A 23,964-nucleotide genomic window follows, 5' to 3' on the forward strand; every position below is an offset into this window, starting at 1 on the left:
TTGCTTCAGATGGAGAGTCCTGGAGTCATTGTTAATGTTATAATAATAATAATAATGAGTCTAAATATCTGCTGTAAAAAAAAATAAAAAAAAATAAAGGCCTATATGAAACTAAGAAACATCTTACTTTAAAAACATGAGACTTCAACACTGGAGGTTCTTGCCTTTTTCTTTTACAGTAGAAACTTGGATTGCAAGTTTAAACCAACAGTATAAACGGTATAAAGTTCTTATTATTACTGTAATCAGCAAGACATGACACATGCTGAATGTTGGATTAGAAAGACATGCGTCTGTCTGGCCCCACCATATCTGACACTTGTGACCCTGATATTTGGTTTGGTTCCAATCATAAACGTGATCAGGATGGTGCATCACCTTTCCGGACTCTTTTGCTCTCTTCCTTATACAGTAAAGGCTGTGTCTATGTAATTAACAGTCATGGGTCTCACTACTAAATAAATCCCTGTGACAAAGCAGATCTGTCCCTCCATAGCTGGTTCCCACAGTTATCCCCCCACACTGCAGCAGTTAGGAAAGAGACAAAAAGCAAAAGAGCGGGGAAAATGAAGGGAGACAGGAGGAGGGGATAAGACACGGTGGCGGTGGTGGTGGTGGTGGGAGTTTCCTTTGACGGGGGCACCATTGCAGCATTTGCATATATTCAGATCAGCCAATGAATACCACGCATGGGGGCAAACAAAGACGAGCCAATGGGAGGGCTGCATCCCTGCTGCGGGCTCCGAAGCAGCCGCCGGGATCCCAGCAGCACCCTGGGAGAGACACAGGGAAGTGGTGTGGGAACCGAGAGGCCCCCCGAGCTGAGCAGAGGGAGGGGAGCCACTTGTAGCCCGTGGGGAATTAGCATTTTATTTGTGTCCATTTACCTCAGTAATTTCTGCCCCGCCACTTCAGCCACAGATGGCTAACATGGCAGGGGGATTAGCATTTGTGTCAAAGATGATGATTATGGAAGTGTTTTTCCACCCAGACAGAGACATTTCTTCTCACAGTGTGAGATGACAGAGACGTTGGACACAGGGTACAGAATATTGAACCTGTTTCTGTATATTTTTGCTGCTTATGATTAAAAAAAAGTACATGTCGGTTGATGTTATGGCAATGAATGAAACAGCTCTCTTGATGTTGCACTATGCACATGTAAAGAGGTCATAAAGTTCTCAAATGCTCTGGTTTGCCACATCTGTCCATACATACGGTGTACATTTTTACCTTCAGCAGCAGCTGAGAGATGGAGAAACAAAAGGTAATGGTGGTAATGTGGACAAAATAAGATCCTAATTAAAATGTGATCGCTCCATTTCCCCTCGCTCAGAATGTCACAGACTAATTGCCTTTGGGTATAGACTGCAGTTCGATCAGCAAGACTCATAAGGATCAAACAACCACACAGAGTTTGATATTGAGTTGAACAACTAATTTGATGTGATTTATGTTTACAGATGCCTGCCCACTGGCGCATACATGCCCACATGAGATGCTGTTGCTTCATCGCACAAAGCGAAATGTCATGCTCTTGTGCGCAAATTCACGGGGCAAAGGATCACACACACCTTCAGCAGAAGGGGTGTCCCCAATTAGCAAGAAGTGGGAATTCAATCAACTTCCGCAGACCACCCAAATAACATGAACGCACATGCTAAACACAGATTTGAATGTGGTGAATGGTTTTTGGTAAAAGATCTTTTGGAAGGCGTGCGGCTGGAAACACTCCGCACTGTTGGAGGCACACGGGCCTCCGCTTTATAGAGGATGAGCTGCCATTATAATGCATGTACAGGCCAGTGTGTGTGTGTGTGTGTGTGTGTGTGTGGACAATCATTCTCATCCTGAGTGGCCAAGCATACCACACACGGAGGATGCATCAGTGCACCCAGAGCTGTCATCCTTGTAGCACAATATTCCCCAAACACCTTGTGGTTTATAATAAGGCTCAGAGATCATACAACATTGTAAAGCAACACATTACAAACATACAGTATACACTTTGTCTACAGGTTTGAAGATAACAATCATATTTCCTTATTTTTATTCATCTAAATGGAAAAATAAAACTTAAGTTCATGATTACATCAAATCCCACTGCGTCCTCTCTCACCCTCCCTGGCTTCTGTGTGTTTTAATGCCAGAGAGTGGAGAGAGGAGCATATCTGAGACTTTAAGCTTCACCATTTGCATAATGTTTGTTTTTTAATTCAATGAAATGTTAAGATACATGATGGTGGAAGCATGAAACACGGAGATTATCATTAGGAGGATCTCACAGAGGTGTTAAGGGGTATTGATGTAGAACAAGGAACTAAGACGGATAACATTTTACATTTTAATTAGAGATGAGGAGGGAGTGTAAGCATGGTGGTTTAATTAAAACTGCTCTGCTGGCTACATATACATATTTTTTTCACGTTTTTTTATTTGGAAGGTAATTATGTCTTAACTTGTACATTTGTCTGCCTAATGTTTTTTTCAGATAAAACTTGGTATGTACAACAGTAATATTATGGGGGAAAATGTCTTTTAATAATATTTTAAATATCATAATAATATTTCTTTAGTCAGTGTCACTGCGAGCCAATGAAAGCACTGTTCCTCTGTGGCTACTATATTGCCTCCATGAGCACCAGAAATAAAATAATATTGAGGCTGAGAAAGGCTGCTGAGAGCAGTGAGCTTTTAGATGCCCCTGTTGGTTGTGTTCATTTGTTGGACGTTTAAACAATTTCAGTAAAGTGGTTAAAACTCAAGGGCCTAGTCGAATGCTCTTTCCATCATTTGTATTTATATTAATCTTGCAAATAAACAATATTATGAAACAGGTTATGGGGCTTTCCAAAAAATAGAAATTATTGCAGTAGGCCTAGTATTAATACTAATGCCAATTAAAATCACATTTGGTTGTCATTAGGCCTACTTAAGATGAATATTGTATATGCATCTTTAGGCGGAATGCACAAGGATACTACTGTCTTTTACTGCCTATGTTTTAAATAATCAAATAGATTTAATTATTTTGAGAGAATATTGACTATAATATTATATATTCTTTTCTCTCAAAAAAGTGCAGAAGTTTTTTTTCATAAAAAGTAGGCCCTACTATTACTATTAGTTACTATTGACACTGTTATTGCAATAACAACAATAACCTACATTTATTGGAGCACGAAATCAAAAAGTGAAATGATTAACTATTATTACCATTGTTAACCTGACAGTAGGCGTAGATGGGGTTGTTGCTAAATCTGACTGCGTCACTGGCTATTGCGTAGTTTACAATGTTATCTTACCTTGTGTTTTTGATTTTAAATAGGCCTAAATAATTTCGAAAAGTCACTGCAGCAGTCCAATAAACGTGTGAAACGTGTCTCGCGGTAATTAAAAAATAATTACAGTACTTCGGTCATGCTAATGTCATGTGTTAAGTAATAAGAGAACGGCTAACGTAGGCTACTTTACTTCCCATCTCTGAGCAGCAGTTGTTGTGCTGGTAGAAGTCAAAAGTCGTCAAATTTACAAAGCTTTCGAGGAGCAACTGAAGGCAGCGCGACACCACTACCACATCCGGGACATTCAGCAGTTTCACATGTCAGTTGGTTCAGCTGTCAAGACTTTCATGCATGTGAAGAAGCTCCGGCATCTATTCTGGTTTTGACCACGTCTTTCTTTCGACAAAAGAGATGGTAAGTTAATTCACACACAAGTACACTGGCAGGTGGTTATCAGCCTGCTGGTAAATTCGCCAGCGAGCTAATTTTGCTTGTATGGTGCCTATAAGAGCTAGCTAGTGTGCTAATGCTAGCTAGCTAGCTAGCTAGCTAGCTAACGTTTGCAGCAGCACTGACAGGTGGTGAAGTTAAGCTAAATTTAGCACGTTAGCCATTTGCTAACTTTCATTCATTTTGCAGGAGAGTTTCAACACATTCTATGTTTAAGGTGTTTGGACTTAGTTGTTACCGTCAGTTTTTTAGCATTTAACGTTAGACTTGGCTAGCTTCTTCTGCAGCCTGTGATATGTGGACAAACTTATCTTTTGTGTAAATTGGATCAAACTAACGTCACCTATTCTTGAAACTTTCCTGGGTCTTGTAAGCCGAGTCAAAATGAAATGCTGTCTTGACTGACTGTCACAGTTGTGGAGAAGGCACACGTACTCTCTGACCGTCTCTGACGCATTTACCTGCTAACACATAAGGTTACATGTTTTCGTGTCCAAAGATGTGTTTTATAGTTGGATTTCATACTTAAACATGTGTGTGTTTGCTCTTGCAGGCGCTGATGGGAATTCAGCTGGTGGTCAGCTTGCTGGCTGCCAGCATTATGCAGAGGATGGCTCCACACTGCTCATTTGCACGCTGGCTAATCTGCAATGGCAGGTATTATACTTTATCACCCTTACAATCAGGTTGTACATTATACACATACTGTGCTTGGCACTGTATACATACATGTCGTTTGTTTTTCTTCAGTTTGTTCCGGTTCAAACACCCGTCAGAAGGAGAGCTGTGTGCATTGGCTGGAAAGCAGATGCCTAAACAGACCAGGAGAGACAGGTGGGAGTTGGGGGAGGGTCTGATGATTCAGAAAGGAGACACAGCAAAGTAATGCAGTCTGCAGGAAGAAATTGCCTTGATAAAATATAACTCGTAGGTCTTTCACTCTCTGAAATAGGTTTACCCTTTGTTGCCAGTGCTGTACTTCGCTTCTGAGCAAAAAAAGTGTCCTATCCAGACAAGCTGGCCTTTGTTTCTCTCTCTTTTTTCTTCTCAATAACAGCTTTTTTCTTCTTTGTTTGATTTCTAGGAGACAGAATGGGGAGAGCAAGCCTCTCACTGTGCCTAAAGACATCGACCTTCACCTGGAGAAAACTCCAGTCAACGCCATTGACGCTCTTGGTAAAATAAACACTCCTTTTTTTAAAATCTTTATCACAGTGACATTGTGCAAGTACAAACACTGCTCAAGCTCAGGTATTGACTCACAATGCATTTACAGTATTTACATTTTTTGTAGTCCTTGCCTTAAAAACAGTGTATGGATCACAGTTTTAATTAACAGGTAGAGCACAAAATAATCTTCTGAGCCTACCATTGTTTTTTCCGTCTTGTTTCTACTTTCAGTGCTGCGTTTTTTCCTGGAGTACCAGTGGCTGATAGATTTTGCAGTCTATGCAACAGGTGTCTTCCTGTTCACGGAGTGTTACTACAGTGTTGTGGATGCCAGCAAAGAGGTCAATATCGGAGCCATCTGGTGTGTCTTGACTGTTCTCTTCAGTCTGTATCCTTCAACTGTAAAGTCACTTTGTCATGACTGATAAGTCTGTAACCATCATTACGGATTGATACTACAAAACACAATTAACTTTTTATAGAGCTGCAGTCTCTAATGTTTGGCATGAACGATTAACAAACCCGATGTAGCATCAAGTCTACATCTTATTATTAGGATGTGTGCTAGTGGTAACACTTTATATTAAAAAGACTTTGGATATTTTTAAACCAGTTATTAAAGATAAAGTGGCCTAGTATATGGGGATTGGACTGGATGGTAACTTTTTCCTCGTTAGCTTTAATTTAACCCACAACTCCCAGAAAGACCCTTCACACTCTGATGAGCCACTACTTCCGCTCTGAAGAGGGCGGCGAGCGCTCGGTGTGCCTTGCCTTTGGCTTCCTGTCTCTGCTCGTGGCCATGCTGGTGCTGGTGGTCAGAGAGGACTACCTGGAGTTCGGCCTGGAGTCGGGCTTTTCCAACCTCTTTGACAACTTGGAAGTCTTTGCCAAACAGCAGGGCTACGCTGACTGGTCGTAAGTATTCTGTCCCTGCAAGGACAACTTAATGACTACGACACCACCTTGGTTAAAGTAATGGTTTGGAGTAATTTCACCCTAGGGTCCTTTGTACCACGAACTCGAGCCAAACAACCCCCTAGAAGCTTTTTTCAACTGGGTCGAACATTTGGAGAGTTAGCGTTATCAGCTGAATAGCTTAGTGCAGGCACTAATGGATCCAAGAGTGTATCTTGTACATTACCCCACTAATAATGCCCGAAATGATCCCAAACTTCTACAGTAGTACACATAGGTTATGTACTCATAAAACGATGGATTGGAAAGTTTGTAAGTACACCAGAAGTTAATTTAAATAACACTTGCCTGCTGGCTTCTTCTCTCTGCTGCTACTGCTACCGGCAGTAAGACGAGTGCTTAGGGACGTCTACAAATTACAACACCGAAAAGAGATGCAACAAAAATATTTAAAATATTTTTGTTGTATCCTCTTTTCTGTGTGTGGCTCGAGGTCGTGGTGCAAAGGACCCTAGGGTGAAATTACTCCGAACCATCACTTTAAGTTACACATTAAGTACTATGAGCCAGTAACAGTTTTACTTGACAAATATCTGTGCTCGACGCAGCTACATTCGGTTGTTGTTGTTTTGACTCCCTCCAGAATCCCAGTGACCAAGCTGACAGTGAAGCTCGTTCTGGCTGCTATCTGTTCTTACATTGGGGCTCTCCTGGCCTTCCCCGGCCTGCGAATGGCTCAGACTCATCTAGACGCTGTACAGATGAACTCCGACCGACCACTCATCCAGTAAGAACTGATGCGTTTACCACCACAGCAAGCAATGTAGTCCATGTCTTATTAAACACCTATACAATAGGGCTGTGCAATTAATCGAAATTTAATCGTGATTATGATTTCGGGTCCCAATGATCACAAAAACAGAATAATCGAGAAAAAGAATTCTTTAGCTCATTAGGTTTTGCAAGTAAACTCTTATTTTCTCTTGTGTTCTGAATGAAAAAATAAAGTTTAAATAGGAAAAGTATTAAGGCAAATTTTACAGTATTTTTTTTTCTTTTTTCTGTTTATTATTTAACTTTTTTCCACTGTTTAAGTTCAATAATTGCAACATCTTTCCAGAAGTCAACGAGTAATCGTATTAAATTATCGTGATTTCAATATTGACCGAAATAATCGTGATTATATTTTTTCCCATAATCGAGCAGCCCTACAATATTAGCAGTATTTCACTCTCTTAGATGTCTTTATTGTTTCCTGCAGGATTCTGCTGCATATGAGTTTCCTGTCTCCAGTCATTGTGCTGGTTCTGTGGGTGAAACCCATTGCACGGGACTTCCTGGCCAATGCACCTATGGGGAAGAACTCTGTCACATTGTGAGTGCACATACATATTTGCTTATTTTGTCCGTTCCAGCCACTACTCTCTCAGTTCTCAAGACCGAAACAATGGGCACTAATGCAAGATGGCCTCCAAATGGCCCATTTGACTTTTTTTCTGATCCTCTCCTAATCTCACGCTTGCAGAGTTTCCAGTGAAACATTTGACAGCATGCGCCTGTGGATCATCGTGGCGTTGTGTGTGCTGCGGCTAGCGCTGACTCGTTACCACCTGCAGGCCTACCTCAATCTGGCTCAGAAGTGGGTAGAGCAGATGAAGAAGGAGGCGGGGCGTATCGCTGCTATTGACATTCAGAGGAAGGTCAGATATTTGAACAATGGCGGGTTAACCTTTTGAATTCAGTAGTTTTTACATAAAGTGAAGGTTTACTGGGCAGTGGAAAGGTAACTGCACGTGACGTGTAAACTGACAATAAATGTGCTGTTTTTCAGGTCACACGTATCTTTTGCTACCTGACTGTAATTACTCTCCAGTATCTGGTTCCAGTTTTTCTCATCCTGTTCTCCACGCTGGCACTCAAGGCACTAGGTGAGTAAAATACCACCACCATCATGAACGCTGCATGTGAGGAATCAGCCACACTTGATCTTTGTGTGTTTGTACTTTTCCCCCAATGACTCAGATGTAGATTTATGGGAATAGTTTGACATTTTCGGAAATGTGTTTTATTCTCTTGTGGAGCGTTAGGTGAGAAGATCGATACCGCTCTCGTATCTGTTTGTTAAATATGACGCTACAGCCAGGAGCCGGCTAGCTTAGCTTACCGTACAGCCTGGAAATGGGTTAACAGCTACTGCTTCCATCCCAAAAAAGTCCAGCACATAACCCCCCTGTAATTACGCTTCAGATTAAACGAACAAGATACAACATGTGAATAAGTGAGCTTTAAAGGTTCTAGTAGAGTTTGTTACCTACGCACAGAGCCAGGCTATCTGTTTCTAACCTGGATAGCTAACTAGCTGCTGGCTGTGGTCACATATTAACAAGACAAATATGAGAGTGTTAAAGCATATTTCCCAAGATGTCGAACCATTCCTGTAATATCCCATTGAGACATTTGCAGCTACAGAGGAGTTGCATATTAGAAACATCCATAGTAAGTCAAGGAATATCAAGTTTTTGCCTCGGTCAAACATAACAAGTAATGGTTTGGTTTCGCGAGCCCGCTTACTTACTTTTTCCTCCCAAGTTGAGTGGTAAAATCCAAATATTGACCGATCTCTACCAATCCTAACAGGGGACTTTTCCTGGGTGGCCGGTGCGGAGCAGACCCCCGCGGTAACCCCAGCACTGGTGATGCCCACAGCAGCGCCCGTGCTGCCCGGGGGTCTCGACGAAGATGACGAGGGGATGGAGGATATGGAGGAGGACATCCAGGCCACAGTGGCACACCTAACCGAGGCCTTCGCAGCGCTGCGGTCCGTCCTCACTCCACTTTTCTTCCGGGGTTTCTTCGCCTTCCTGACGTGGTGGGTGGCTGCCTGCCAGGTCATCAGCTCTCTGTTTGGAATCTACTTCCACCAGTACCTGATGCAGAACTAACTGAGGGAGACGGGAGTGCCACACGGTTCTACTATCCTTCGCAACAGCATAACAACAGATAAAGGGGACATTTCATTAAAAACACGCAAATGCAGACCGAATGCACTCGTTTGTGGCCAAAACAGAAGTTTTGGTCAAGGTTTGTTGCGAGGAGACAGGTGATGGACACGGTCTGTTGCAATATTGGTTTGTTGCCCTTAGGGCTTTTTGTGGCCAGGAGGCTACTGGTATCAACAACACAAATACAGAGAGAACTACTGGGGTCTGTTTTACAAAGCAAGTTCAACTTAGTCTGGCTCTCTTTGGGTTACCCGGCTTCACCGAGTCTTTACATTGGCGGCCTTTGACAACCAGTGCCGCAAAGCTGGTTTTCACCTGGCTCAGTGAACTCTTGAGTTAACTCTGGGTTAACTGATCCAGCTACGGCTGCGTTCGCGTGAAAGAGGCACAGCTTTTGATTGCATGCAACATCAAAAGAACCGTGAGAGGATTACGTAATATGACACAGAACAACTCGCAGGGAAATTAGGTTATTGTGCTAGTCAAAGGTGATATTCAGCGTACAAGTAGAATAGGATTTAAGAAAAAAAAAAGCTTTAGAAATAAGAGGACCTATTTCTAAGTATGGCTATATATAAGTGTAATGCTGTGTTCCCACTGCTGTTTTGCACCCGACAAAGCATGAATTCAGACTTTTTACAAATTTCTATCCGTTGATTGCAATTAACAGGAGCAGGTCAGCTGTGCAGCATATAGATTACCATGGTGGTCTACCTTGGCTGAACGTGAGCCAGCTTTGTGATACCGGAGAACGACTTAAGCCCAAAGATATCCAGCTAACCCACTTATCTCGCTTCATGATACAGGCCCCCTGGTCATCGTCCAGCTGTTTCAGTGGAACATTTTCCTGCAACTTTTCAGATGTTTCTATGCCAATGTTACCTGAACTGTTCCTAATAGAACATTTATTAAATGGTACCAAGGTAGGTTTTAGGCATTACTGCCTGTGTAGATAAGACTTTTTATTTTTGTGAGGGACTCTTTGTCCCCCTTAAAGAACCGATTCAAGAGTGCTAAATGGTTTGTGTTATCTTTTTCTGCTGAAAGCTTTTGATTGAAAACGTGTAGTAAAGCTTCTGATCCATCCTATTACATTAAACGCCGCTGAACGTGAATCCTAACTGTGTTTGTGGCTGCGTATCGGCCAAGAACCGGAGAGATTTAGCTTTTATCTAAGGAGTTTCCTTCAGTATTCCTAAGTGCCTGGGAGCTCAGGGATTTTGAGTCCATTTTAAAATGTCCTTTCTCCCTAATCATGCCGTATTTAGAATGCCGTATGTTATAGCTTTTATTTTCAAACACTACTCACTGGCAGCATTTTTAGTTGCAGTCTCTTAATTAGCTCACATCAGTTTTATTTCGCTGTTTTTATTGCCAATTAGTCATGTACATGTCAGATTTAGCAAAGCCTACTTTTGTGTCAGTGGATTTTATTTATTTATTTATGATACATCGACTCAAATAACGTTTGTTGTTTTAAAAATGATAGAGATGATGTAATTCTGTTTGTGGCCATTTCTGATTTTAAGTGTGTTTTTTTTTTTTAGATAGTTGAATTGAATGCTCTGAAATCCTTGTACTGTGAACTTTATATGGAAAGTGTTACTTTTCTTCTGAATGCATGGTGTGCAAACTTTTGGCTGTAATCTGACATTTTTGTTTGTGGGGCTCAATAAAACATTTAATATTTTCAGTCTCGTGTCAGTTTGATGTTTCCACTTATTACTGCTTTCCCTCGAGGAGCGTGGGAGATACTGCCGATTAAAACCTTTCCTTTTATAAAGTCGGTGCTCCAATTGACAAAAGCTGTCGTGCACGACAATGGAGTGTCTCTCCGCTGTGCTGGGTCCTGATCTCTGACCCCCCCAACCTTCTAAAAAGATCATTCTTTAATCACTGATAATTACTATGAACCTGATGCCCCTCAAGAGTCGGGGAAGAACTAGTGTTTGTGGATGCTCAACTTGGCCACAAGAACTGGGATTTATCTGAACATCTTCCAAATCCTCTCCATTTGTCGGTGTAGCCTAAACTAGATTTGTAAGCTCTATGACATTATCAAAACTTTTGTGCCAGTTGTGTAACAACAGTTAAGGAATGTAACCTTTCACCAGAGCGAGGCTGGAAAGGCTCTTTGACAGTTGTCATCATTTATTGCTGATATCATTTGACCAAACTCCATGTCCAATCAAAAGCCACAGAGGTTCTCTTATTTAGGGAGAGAGACGGCCGCCTTGCAGTCTTTTAATGTGCACTGGGACATAGTTCGCTGGAGGCGAAGCCAAGTGAAGAAATTTGGGAGGGTACCGGTTACCAATCTGACATCCCGTATATTATGGCTGTTTAAAGACTTATCATTGGGATGTTCTGTATCAATAGTATTACATTCTTTAAAGAACAATTCCATGCAAAAATATTTCTGTTATTGTTAGAAACCTTTAATCGAGGTGAACAATTTGGGCTTTGTACGTTTATCTGGAGCTCTGTGCCTCTCTGAGGCTGTGACAGGCCTGTGGGAGGCCTTATGAACTGGAAGGTGACAAGGTTGACATATATATATAATCACATTCATTATGTGTATCTGTGCTGGAGGCCTCAGGCCCCCTCAGTCTGAGCCGTGGACTGCAGCGGGCCAAGTTAGGCAGCCATGGCTGGCTGTGGTTGCTATAGAAACCAGGATATGTGTGCATGTGTTTGTGTGTGTGTGTGTGTGTGTGTGCAGGACCTAGACATGCCCTACAGACTGGGGCCAGCCTAGTCTCAGGGGAGCAGACCAGACATGACCCCAGTGGGAGCCTCTTTTCATTTAGGGAGGAGAGACGACAGAGGTGGACTCCCAGCGCCAGCATAAGAAAACGTTGAGGCACAGTTGCTGTGAGACAACCAGCTGTGGAAATGAACCTCTTTGTGCCAGATGTATTTTATTTGAAGACATGAAGGTTTCCAGGCCTTTAAAGTGGTCCCTTCTTGTTCCTCTCATTTGGTGGCTGCATGGTGAGCTGCCTGACATGGGCCAGACATGATAACGAGGGAGTGTGTGTGTGTTGAAAAGATGGAACAGAGGTGAATAAGACTAAATCAATGGACACATGAAAGCTCGATAGCCACAGCGGACAGCATTTTATCTGTGTTCAGATTCAATGTACATGAAAAAAAAACTGTGGTCACATTTTTTTTTTTTTTTTTTGAGACAGATGATGAATTAAATTCCCTTTGTAGAAAAAAAAGAAGAAAAAACAGCAGGGCAAGGCAAAGATACAAACCAAACCGTTTTTTATTTAAAAGGAATCACAACAAATCTGTCTTTGTTCCGTTAGTAAAGCATTCGGCAAACTTGTAAAAATTCAACCCCAAAAACATCAGAATACTGATCATTTGGTTCTTCATGCTGATATTACAGTAATCCACATAAAAAAAAAAAAAGCTAATTCCACAGCAGCACCTGACCTGAAGACCTGCACCGAGAATCTCTGCAGGGCTCGTCATGCGTGCATTAGTTGCACGTCTTCAGGGTGACCCGCTGAACCTAACTTGTGTATTGTCAAAGAAAATTCATCAGACAGTGAATCACCAATAAGTTCAGCCTGGGCTTCCCTGCGCTGCACTCTCTCATTCAAATCCAAATTTTGTGACATAAGGATGACCCCATGTGGACAACAAGTGGAAATTCATCCAAACCCAAATTTCCGAGTATATATCGTCGTTTGCACACAAACAAACAAAAATTGAATATGCCAAATTAAAACACGCATAAATCCAGTGCACAAAAATACAGCGGAAAGTACATTTACAGATATAATGAAAACCAAACATTCCTCAATAATAAATTAATTTGTGTTTTATTTTTTTATTTTATTAAATAGTCTATCTTATGAATATTTAGACTCATTCATTACACAGTGTTTCATATATTTCTAAATATCATAAGACAATGATGGCAGTAAAGCTCAATAATATCTGCAATATGCAGTTACTAATTTAAGCCCTTCATTAAAAAAATAATAATATGGAAACCATTTTTATATTACTTAAATCAAATTAGACCCAATATAGACAAACATATAATGTCTTTGGCTGTTGCAGCTTTTGATTGCAATGCATAGGGCAATATTTATACACTTTGGTCTTTAGTTAAAGTAGAATGCCATAACTGTGTTGATGGGGTAAAGTAAAAATATGAAACCAGCAATTTTTTGAGGAATAATACAACTAAAGCTTAGCGTATCCACAGCTACAGTCTTACAAACAAACAGAAATAAGCCATTTTTACACTTCCCAAAGAAAACACCATCCAAGTCCCTGAGAGACACTGACGCCCAGAATTGTAAAGGATAGGTTTATATTTTATTTTAAATCTTAAAACAATACCCACATGTAGGGCTGGGCGATATGGAGAAAATCAGATATCACGACATTATTGACCAAATACCTCAATGTCGATATTGTGACGATATTGTAGCGATGACACAAATATTTTACAATTACATTTTAGATAAATAATCATCAATAATGTGGATATAATGACTGAGTTAGAGGTTAAGGCAAATAACCGAACAGCTAGAACAGTCTGGTAAGTTCCGAAAATCACATCACTTTACTGTGATGCGGCCTTTAAAACCATGAAAAGACTAAACTTACCATATAACGTTATAACGATATCCAAAATTTAAGATGAAATCTAAGACGATATCTAGTCTCAAATCACGATATCGATATAATATCGATATATTGCCCAGCCTTACCCACATGTCCATATGAACATTTAAACGGAGATCCCTAATGTGATTGTAATGTACAGTAAGAGACGAGGGACACAATCCACAGTCCTCCTCCTGCATTAAATATGCATTCTTAACCGACTCTGGAGCTTTTGTGGGGTGTCAGCAATCTGAGACAAATCAAGTGGACATCTCGCAAAGTTACCGTATTTTTAGTACGTCACTCCCTCTCTGTGTTACTCAGTAACTTGGACTTGCTTCTGTATGACATTCTGCTCTGCAAATAAATTGGACTTGACTGTCCCTCCACCAACGCAATGAAACACAAAGAAGGAATTTTGTAAGGTAACTTGCGTTGACTTATTCAGACTACTGAAGCCTCCTGTTAGCCAAATTTTGTAGTCCATATCCTTGACGTTCCACCTCCGGGATTGCTCCCATGCCGCAGGAAATTCCGCCGGGTGCGTGCATTTTCCGTTTCCTTCCGCTTTCTTTGTGATGGAATATTTAAATTCGGTGGGTTAATGAGGACTATTATTGACTGCTTCTCAGATCTCTGCATGGTAAATTGACACAGCTAGCTAGACTATGTGTCCAATCTGAGTTTTCTCTCGCTTCTCAACTATTTTGCGGCGGCTCTGTGCGGAGTTTAGCGCCGCCCATGACGATTCTGATTGGTTTAAAGAAATGCCAATAAACCAGAGCACGTTTTAGCCAGACCCTCCTTCAGCGTGCTTTGAAGGAGGGCCTGGCAACGCGAGACTACCGAATTTTAGACCGCAGAATAAAGAGTGTAGATTTTGTCCCCCATTTCTTATATTAGAACATCATTATGGAAGTATCTTTTCACTGCCGGTATGGACAGTAGGAGCAATTTCAGTAAACTAAAACTATTTTAGTGTGCTTCATGGGCATGTAAGAATTTTTTTAAGACAGACTTCATTCTTTAAAATGTCTCAGTGTATTTCAAAAAAAGGCCAAAGCTCCAGTGACGGTTGAACTGGTTTTATGTGGGGAGACCGTGTCAGTGATTTTGGGCCAAAGGCTAAAACATTAAAGCTTATATAACAGGAGGGACATAAGGTGTAAAGGTTTACTGTACACAGAGACTAAGTGGTTTATTCTGGGGTGATGAGTCATTTTCCATCTGCTTTTCACTGTAACATTTTTTTTTTACCATTTTACAGCTATTTTCCAATTTTCACACCAAAACCTCAGTCAAAACACTGAAGACCGTTTGGCAAGTCGAATATGTGCTTGGACGGTTTTACAGCTTTGGAGAAATGCAGCTGGTCCCGATGTGCTGCTGTAGCTAACGTCAACAAAGTCACAGAAAATAAAAAAAAATAAAAACATTTCAAATTGTATTTTTGATTCACATTAGCTCCACACAGAAACCTTAACCTAACCAAACAAAAACCGAATGTCTGTATGCATCCGTCTCCTCAAGGGATCAATCGAGTGATGCAGAGAACATTCTCCATCGCCCAGGAGAGACCAGCTCCGTGTGAGGAGACAAAGAGAGGCATTCCTCTCTGGGATGATGGGGACAAATCGACCCCATCTCACTATCTTCTCTGTGTGTGTGTGTGTGTGTGTGTGTGTGTGTGTGTGTGTGTGTGTGTGTGTGTGTGTGTGTGTGTGTAAGAGAGGACTGGTTTTGATGGAAGATAGATAGCTGATTAAATGGGAGATGGTGTTAGACTGCAGCAGCCAGCTATCTCTGCCACCCATCACTTATCTCTAACTGCCTGAGCGGCTGCCCTCCTTCCACTTCGTCTTGCGGGTAGCTGGCTTTGGGAAACTCCTTCGTCTCATTGGCTGGACGGGCTTCTGGAGGAGTCCGGCGAGCCAAATCAGGGTTGCTCATTGGGGAGTGCTGCCGGAGGTGGTGTAGAGGAGGGGAGGTGGGCGAGGACATGTGCTCAGGAGAGTTACGCTCCAATTTGATGCTGAGGTTGAGGGAGGGCAGATGTGGTGAGGCTGAGGAGCAAGACTGAGAGGGGAAGGAGCACCCTCCACTGGACATCCTGCAAACAACAAGACAGAAGAAATGTCCAATTATGTCTTAGGCGTATCGGGTGCTGCTTGATGACAGTTTGATGTAGTTAAAATCAATGTGCAAATGTGGCATTATGGATTAAACAGTCACAACACTTTCTTCCATATAAACAGCATTAAGTAAAATCCAGTAGAGGAACCAGCTGTAACCCAAGAACACACAAGAATTTGTGATTCCAAAATGTATTTATTTATTTTATTTTATTATTTTATTGAGTTATTATTTTATAGCTCAAAACGTCCAGTGGCAGTTCACCTTCCCAACTAAACACAATCTTTCCACACTTATCATTTTCTGTATATCTTTTAATTTTTTTATTATGTATTTAGATATTTATTTTCCTTTCCGTATTATTATTATTATTATTATTATTATTCCTTTCTCTCATTTTTTTGTTTTTACTTTATATTCCATTAACTTTTGTTTTATTTCTTTGTAATTTATTTTATCATATTTTAGCGTTAGCTTCAAAATAATATTTTTTTCATTGTTTTTATTTTCTTATTTTACTGCATTTTGTTATTATTTTGTATCGATTTATTTTTTACTTTATTTCTTTTGATTAAATATGTTTTGTTTTCTCCATATTTTCTTTTTTTTTGTTCCCTTGCTCTGTCTTACTGTTTATCATATTATTTTGCGTTCCCAGATGCTGACAGCTGTTGTCAATGAGTACTTTATTGTGTTCTAAAGCCACATACAGTATATGGTTGCTATATAAGATAACCATCAGATTGAGATATGTATGTAAAACGGGATGTTTGTTAGTGCTCTTTTGCTCCTGATGAAGATCTGATTGATCTAATGGAATAAATAAGAGTGAATAAATAAATCCTTGCCAGAGCCAAGAAGAGTGTGCAGATACAACTTTCTGCGATGATTCCATACTTTATCCTCACAGAGCTACCATATTACACAATAAATATCCTTACCCTGGGCTTATATGAGGCCCATGGGGCTCCTGAGGCAGATGTGCTGGCTGCCAGGGGTTCATTGTCCCTCGTTGTAGACTAACTGAGTGATAAAAACCAGGTGGGCTGTACTCTGGAAAGAAACATATACATTAAAAGATGAAAAAAAAGAGGATATATAGATGGATTTTATTAAACCAGAATCAGTGAATGGTAGATTATCTTCACAATAAGAGGATAGTTCAACATTTTAGGAGTTAGATGAGAAGATCGATACTACTCTCATGTCTGTGCTGTAAGCATGAAGCTACAGCCAGCAGCCGGTTAGCTTATCTTATAGCTTAGCATAAAGACTGGAACCAGGGGGGAACAGCTAGCTTGGCTCTAAATCTTACTAATTTACACGTTACATCTTAAAATGTTTAATCCATACGATAGGAAGATATGTGCAGGACTATTTCTTTTATTTTATTGTATGTTGACGGGTGTAGTAACTTCCTGAAATGTTGACATCACTGTGACGTTGTCAGGCAACCAGTCGAGGTCACAGCGGCCCAAAAAATAGTGCAGCACAAAACCCCCTCTGAAAAACCACAACTTGTCCTTTTTGTACATGTGCTGTTTACAGTCTTTGTAGCTTGACTTTTAACACTTTTAGACATGAGAGCGGAATCAATCCTCTCATCTAACTCTCAGCAAGAAAGCAAGCCACCGTCGAACAGATGAAACACGGCAGACGTACCAGGGGCTCCAGGAGAGGGGAGGCCGTAGCCTCCCAAACTGTGCCCCAGCAGCCCTGCCTTGCCCATGGCTACCATGGAGCTGCTGCTGTGCAGGCCCTGGTACAAGACACCCCTCTGAGGAACAGGGAAGGAGAAATCAGTCAAACCGTTGTATTTAGGGCTGGGTATTGTTCAAACATTTCTGGTACCGATACCGATTACCGATACCGATACCAATACCGTGACTTCAATACTGGTTCCTACACGATGCTTTTTCCGATACCAATTTTATAAAACAAAACGAAATTACAACATAACATATTACGATACAAATCTTTTTATTTATTTTTCAGCTCCTACTGCGTGGGCCCGTCTCTGTGGAACGTAGAGTTTTTCCCTGTGTGTCTCTACAAATTGTAACCAGTGGTGGAATGTAACTAAGTACGTTTATTCTAAGTACTGAACTTAGGTAAAAAATTTTTACTACTTACTTGTACTTTACTTGAGTCTTTTCTTTTCATGCCACTTTCTCCTACTACTCCACCACATTTCAGAGAGAAATATTGTACTTTTTACTCCACTACATTCATCTGACAGCTTTAGTTACTAGTTACTTTACAAATTAAGATTTCTGCACATAACACACATGTAGTTTATAAAATAAGATGTTTTGTTATAAATTAAACTACCCAAAAATATAACGGCCTACAAGTCCAGCTGAAATGAGTAGACCATTAAACACACACGTTTCCAGTTTATAAAATGTGAGGATTTTTTCTGCATTGAGTACTTTTACTTTTTCTATGCAGGACTTTTACTTGTAACAGAGTATTTTTACAGTGTGGTTTTAGTACTTTTACTTAAGTAGAGGATCTGAATACTTCTTCCACCACTGCGTGTAACGTTAGACAGCCAATCAGCAGCATTATTAGATCTTGGTAAGAAGCATGCTGCATGCTGATTGGCTCACTGACGCAGATGACATTTACTCCTTAGGGATTCAACTTTGGTATTGAATGAAGAGGCATTTTTTGATACTGGATACTTTAGAGGCAATTTCGGTCGGTGCCTAAAAAGTTCAGCCCAGCCCTAGTTGTAATTGTAGTGATATAGAGTGACATCACGGCATGCATAAAATATGTACTGTATATCATATATATGTGTGAGAAGTGTGACACTCTGACACATTTAAGTGCAGCTCACACTGAGTAGTAACTTACAGCAGAGTTGTGGTTAGCACGTGTGGCCCCCATGCCCTGGTTAGCAGCCTCTCCCCGCAGGTTCTCACTGCCCAGGTTCAGAGGAGGAGGGCTTTTCATCTCCAGAGCTCGATTCAGGTTGCCGTGGGAGAACACGGAGTAGCCGATACCTACACAGCGAAAGAAAGGAGCAGGAAGTGAAAAGAGATGTGAGCTTGTTTCACTCACAGAGGGATAATTTATTCTCTGTGATACATTCTTCTGCTCGCTCTGCCACAAGTGTGATAAAAATGAACTTCTTCTTTTAGTTTGACCTTTGAGATGGTATCTGATCTTTAAGAAAAATGTGCAGATCTAGTTTACAAGTTCAAATTTGTAATATATTATCAGTGTATTGATGACCTGACGGAATCCATTTTTAACTAATCGCAAATGTCCGTGTCGTTTATTAGAAAACGATGAACTTTACATCTAAAACACTACGGCTGTCAGTGAACAGTGTCTATTAATGACATCACAGTGCACCCAAATAGTTAAAGAGTGTAAAACATAAGAGGTTGACATGACTGGCAGGTGTGATAAATTCTGCACAGAAACCACAGAACTGCTTACAGCTGCTGTTACATTGGTAGAGGGCCAGTTTCACAAAACGCACCAACTGCATGTGTGGATTAGTACGCGCACACATGCACATACACACACACACGCACACACTTCCTGTGAGTTCACAACCAGCTGCAGAGAAGGTTGATAGTACACATGCATTTTAGAGCAAGCATTTAGCAAGACTAAGTATTAAATAATTTAATCTTGCTAAATCTATTTTAAGGCAGAACAACGCTCATTGCTTAATATGGTAACAAATGGTCATTTTCTGTCAAACATTCTCAATGTTGTGAACTGCTAATGTATTTGATGCCATTATATTTAAAAAACGATTTTCAATTTAGTGGAAAGCAATCATTTTCTCATAGTGAGAGTCACATTTCTCAAATTATGCACATTTCATTTTGTAATGAAACTCTTTTTTTTTTTGGCACGGAATCATGTAGAAATCAAATTATGGTACTGCAAATGAGTATAAAGTACAATAAACACATTGAGGTAATGTGATAGTTTGGTTCACTATTAAAATTAACTGCTGTTTCTCATAATAAGGGCCATTTCTGGCTGCAATTATGGAATATAGTATACAGTAATACACACATATACATTCTAACGATATGTATAGGTTACTGTCCATAGTATGTTCTGTCCATTTGTCATCTGCTGGTCTTGAACATGATTCAGGTAATGTTTCATACAGTATAGGAGCCACTTCTGCTCACCTGAGTGTGGAGACATGAACGCAGTGTGTGCGTGTTGTGCAGCAGGGCTGGCAGAGCCGGGTCTGGAGCTCAGAGATTTAAAGCCTGGAGGTCTGTGGGACGCCATGTTGGATCCAGAGGAGTTGGGGAAGCTGTTCTCACAGCCTGCAGACACCAGGAACTGGGCTTCTGGTGAGAGGAGCGACGGAGCCTGGAGAATAACAATCCATGTATAATAACAGCATAAGAATTCAAGTTCAGAAACAGTCAGAAAGTGTCAATATCATATTATGTCTCTGGACATTTCAGTCATTGTAAGCTGTTTCAATTCATTAAAATGGTGAGAATTAGGAGAATCCACATTAAAACACAGCCCGGCATGTATGTGTGGGTGTGGGTGTGGTGAATGTGCAATAGCAGAAGTGTGCGTGGACTGACATAGAAGCGTTGGCGAGCCACAGAGAGATCCATGCCCTCGCTGAGAGGATATTTGTCTGCAGCCACCTGCATGCTCTCCTCGCTGTCCAGCTCAGAGCCGTCGAGATTGAGGCCTTTCCTACGCAGAGTCTGATGCAGAACAGAAGGCGCACGTTGAAAATGACCCACAACGATAGCATGAAGATTTGGAAAAGCAACATATGAAGGGTTTTCATCCAAAATACAACCCTCTGTATTCTTTTTGTTAAAGGTCCCATGGCATAAAAATTTCACTTTATGATGTTTTTTAACATTAATATGAGTTCCCCCAGCCTGCCTATAATGGTCCCCCAGTGGCTTGAAATGGTGATAGGTGTAAACCGAGCCCTGGGTATCCTGCTCTGCCTTTGAGAAAATGAAAGCTCAGATGGGCCAATCTGAAATCTCGCTCCTTATGAGGTCATAAGGAGCAAGGTTACCTCCCCTTTCTCTGCTTTGCCCTCCCAGAGAATTTGGCCCACCCATGAGAGAGAGACGTCATGGCTTTCAAACGAGCAAAGTGGCAGTTGGTCAAGGTCACACCCCCACCCTCCACCTTGCCCCCCCCCTCCTCCTCAGTAGCTACAGACACAGAAATGGCACATCCTAAGGAAAGCTCATTGTGGGACTGGCTCGTAGTGGCTGTAATTCTGCACCAAGGCTGAATTTCAGGAAAGAGTCTTCAGATACAGTATTAGGGGACCACTAAGGTCTATATAAAAGAGACTTCAGATACAGTATTAGGGGACCACTAAGGTCTATATAAAAGAGACTTCAGATACAGTATTAGGGGACCACTGAGGTCTATATAAAAGAGACTTCAGATACAGTATTAGGGGACCACTGAGGTCTATATAAAAGAGACTTCAGATACAGTATTAGGGGACCACTGAGGTCTATATAAAAGCATCCAAAGAGCACCATGTCATGGGACCTTTAAAGTTTGCAACCCTGAATTTCATGTTAATGCTTCCTGAAACAATTGACTATTTTGTTCATATTAAATTATGCTTCACTGTCATTTCCGTCCACAGCAGCTTGGACCGTACCTCCAGTATGTCCGTGTTGGTGCGACTCTCGTGTGGCTCGCTGTACTCTGTGTACTTGAGCAACACTTTGTCCATGTCTGTGCTGGCGTACTGGAACAGACGGTTGGTGCTGTTGAAGATGATGAGGGCGATCTCACAGTCACACAGCACGCTCAGCTCGTACGCCTTCTTCATCAGACCAAACTTACGCTTGGTGAAGGTCACCTAAAAAACACACACACAGAGGTTTGTGTCATCTTGCCTTTAACTACAGCCAGTTACTGATGAGTGAGAAGAATATAGACATCATAGTATTTATGTCAATCTAAAAGTCAAATATGTGAAAATGTTTCGGTGTGAACTCAAATATTCCTGCAGAAATGAATAATAGGAATAAATATAGCCAACGTGTGCTGTAGCATAAAAAAAACCATAATTTTTGTGGGCCAGTTTGGATTAGTTGCCATATAATCAGCGTAAAATGCTAAAGGTAGGATTGGGAAAAAAAATGTCTTACTTTTTAAATGGAAAAGCAAAACACACAAATCCAAACTGATCGCTTCAAATACTTGTGTTGACAGTCTGGTATGTTTTTTTTATATATATATAAAGCCTAAAATCACAAGTTTGTCTCAGAAGACTTTACAATCTGTACAGCATACAACACTGTCTATCCTCCTGACACACTCAATTCAGATAAGGAAAAAGTCCCAAAAAACAAACCTTATCACCAAAAAAAAAACATTCAATCCTGAAGCTCAGATATGAGAACCAAATAGTATTTGCCAGCACTCGGAGCACAGTTTAATAAGTTTTTCTTCTTGTCTCCACCGATTCCTTGTGTGTGTTTGATGTGTGTGTTATTTTTTTCATACACACTGATTAACATATTAATAGGTTACGAGCATGATGTGAACATCTCGGTCACATTATCTCAGTCTGTGGTGAAAATGTATGTAACTTCTGGCTGTAAGTTGAAGTCAACATCACACTATCAGATTCATCTTCCATCAAACTGATAGAAAAAAACTTCCTCTACTTTACTGTCAAATAAATCTTCTTTTTAGACTTCAAACCATATGTCCTCCTGCCACGTCGCTCTGTTAGAGTGCTTGTTCCATTTTTGTTCAGCGTGAAAGAGCATAAGTGCCATTACTAACCTTTTGGCACTGAACAAAATCTAATTTTTACGGTTAGATCTTTCAGATCTTCTTAAATTTACAGCAAACTTTTCATCTTTAACTCTCAATTTTCTCTACCTCTCTATTATTTACACCTATTTGGCTCCAATTTGGCCCTCGATATGCAAGTGAGAAAATGAAGCATGCATACTGCAATTATTGTAAAATGTAACTATGATCGAACTACTGTCTCTTATCATTCAGTATTAAGACATTATTCCTACACACATTAGCCCCTGATGCTACTGTATGTCCTTGCTGCCCAATGCATAAAACGCATTATGTACAAATCAGTACAACTATCACATTGTGTGTGTTGTGTGCGTCCAATTACTGAACTCTCTACCTTGTCTATATAGTATTACAATTTTATGCCATGTTTTGCTGCATCTCCTGTACTCTCTCTTTGCACTAAACATGAGGTACTAATGTGTCTGTATTTTATCGAATTGTATAACAAGCCGCTAACGAAATCACCCCCTTTTTTTTTTTTTTTATTATAAACCTTTCCCCCCCTCTTTTTTTTTCTGGTCTCAGAATACGAGAAATTTGTATTTTCTTTCTTCCCATTTTTTCTGCCGTCTGACACTCTGACACCTGTAAAATAATATATAACAATGTTACAGTGCAACACAATATGTTTGGGTTATTGGCATTCATACTGCCGCAGTGAGCATCAACAAATACATGTGATATTAAACACTTTTCTCCTATATTTAAAAAATAAATAAATAAAAAGTTATGTTAAAAATATTTCTTTTGTGTAACATTTGTACGCAGTGGCCACTGAGCTAATGGTATATTATTGTGTATATGCATCTACATTTTACAATAACAACAGCACAAATATTCAATAATACTTCTCTTCACGCTCATATAATTCTGGTGGGAAAATGTTTGGTTTAAGTGACTCAAGTCCCTTTCCCTTTGGCAAGGGCAGGGTTTTTATTTTTAAAACCATGAGGCGATGCGGTCTAAAGTTAGAGCGGCCCTTGCCGGGCCAGCAGTCCACACGGTCTGACACCCCCACAGTCTGGGTTACCCCCGGGCTAGAAGCTCAGTGCTCGACTGCACCGCACGGCCCCAAGAGACGGGGTTAAAAATACAGCCGATAGCTCCTTTTAAAGGTTCAGCAGGCAATAGCTAAAACCAAACAGTAAAAGGAAAACGGTGTGTTTTTGAAAGATGGCTGAAGCTAAAAGCCACCCACTCCTCTCTCATGCACAGCCAGGTCAGAAAAAAAAGCAAGCAGAAGGCAAAGACGTGGATAGATTGGGGTTGGCTTGGTCCATTTTTGTGATACACACAAGCTGTTTGTTTTTTTTGAAAGCCTGTCCCTTACAGAGATGGACACTAGAGAAATGTGAAATCACACAATTGTTTTTACTGACATTCTTTGCATTATGGGTGACAGCCATGAAGTGACTTTGATGCAAACTCATAAAACACCGAATCAAACGCATACATTAAGTTGCCGTATATTATTTCCGTTTTACACACTTCTTTAAGCGTACAACTAGTGGTGGTTTGACTCCTCTGACCTGACCATACAGTGC

At 40.7% G+C, this 23,964-nt stretch overlaps 2 protein-coding genes across 2 annotated transcripts; one reads left to right on the plus strand and one right to left on the minus strand.

The window, feature by feature from the left end:
• Positions 1-3,550: 3,550 nt before the first annotated feature.
• tmem161a (transmembrane protein 161A) lies at positions 3,551-10,517 on the plus strand. The gene is made up of 11 exons (XM_039812035.1): positions 3,551-3,698; positions 4,288-4,391; positions 4,485-4,568; positions 4,819-4,910; positions 5,136-5,292; positions 5,607-5,822; positions 6,466-6,609; positions 7,084-7,197; positions 7,348-7,522; positions 7,654-7,750; positions 8,460-10,517. The coding sequence occupies exons 1-11, from the start codon at positions 3,696-3,698 to the stop codon at positions 8,762-8,764; spliced, it is 1,491 nt and encodes a 496-aa protein (XP_039667969.1). The 5' UTR covers positions 3,551-3,695; the 3' UTR covers positions 8,765-10,517.
• A 1,563-nt stretch (positions 10,518-12,080) lies between these two features.
• On the minus strand, positions 12,081-22,990 carry mef2b (myocyte enhancer factor 2b). The gene is made up of 8 exons (XM_039810837.1): positions 22,927-22,990; positions 21,249-21,454; positions 20,182-20,310; positions 19,765-19,954; positions 18,458-18,606; positions 17,258-17,372; positions 16,537-16,648; positions 12,081-15,572 (listed from the first exon to the last, which is right to left on the minus strand). The coding sequence occupies exons 1-8, from the start codon at positions 22,976-22,978 to the stop codon at positions 15,260-15,262; spliced, it is 1,266 nt and encodes a 421-aa protein (XP_039666771.1). The 5' UTR covers positions 22,979-22,990; the 3' UTR covers positions 12,081-15,259.
• Positions 22,991-23,964: the final 974 nt, after the last annotated feature.

The sequence above is a fragment of the Perca fluviatilis genome, chromosome 9 (genome assembly GCF_010015445.1).
Source record: "Perca fluviatilis chromosome 9, GENO_Pfluv_1.0, whole genome shotgun sequence".
NCBI lineage: Eukaryota > Metazoa > Chordata > Actinopteri > Perciformes > Percidae > Perca > Perca fluviatilis.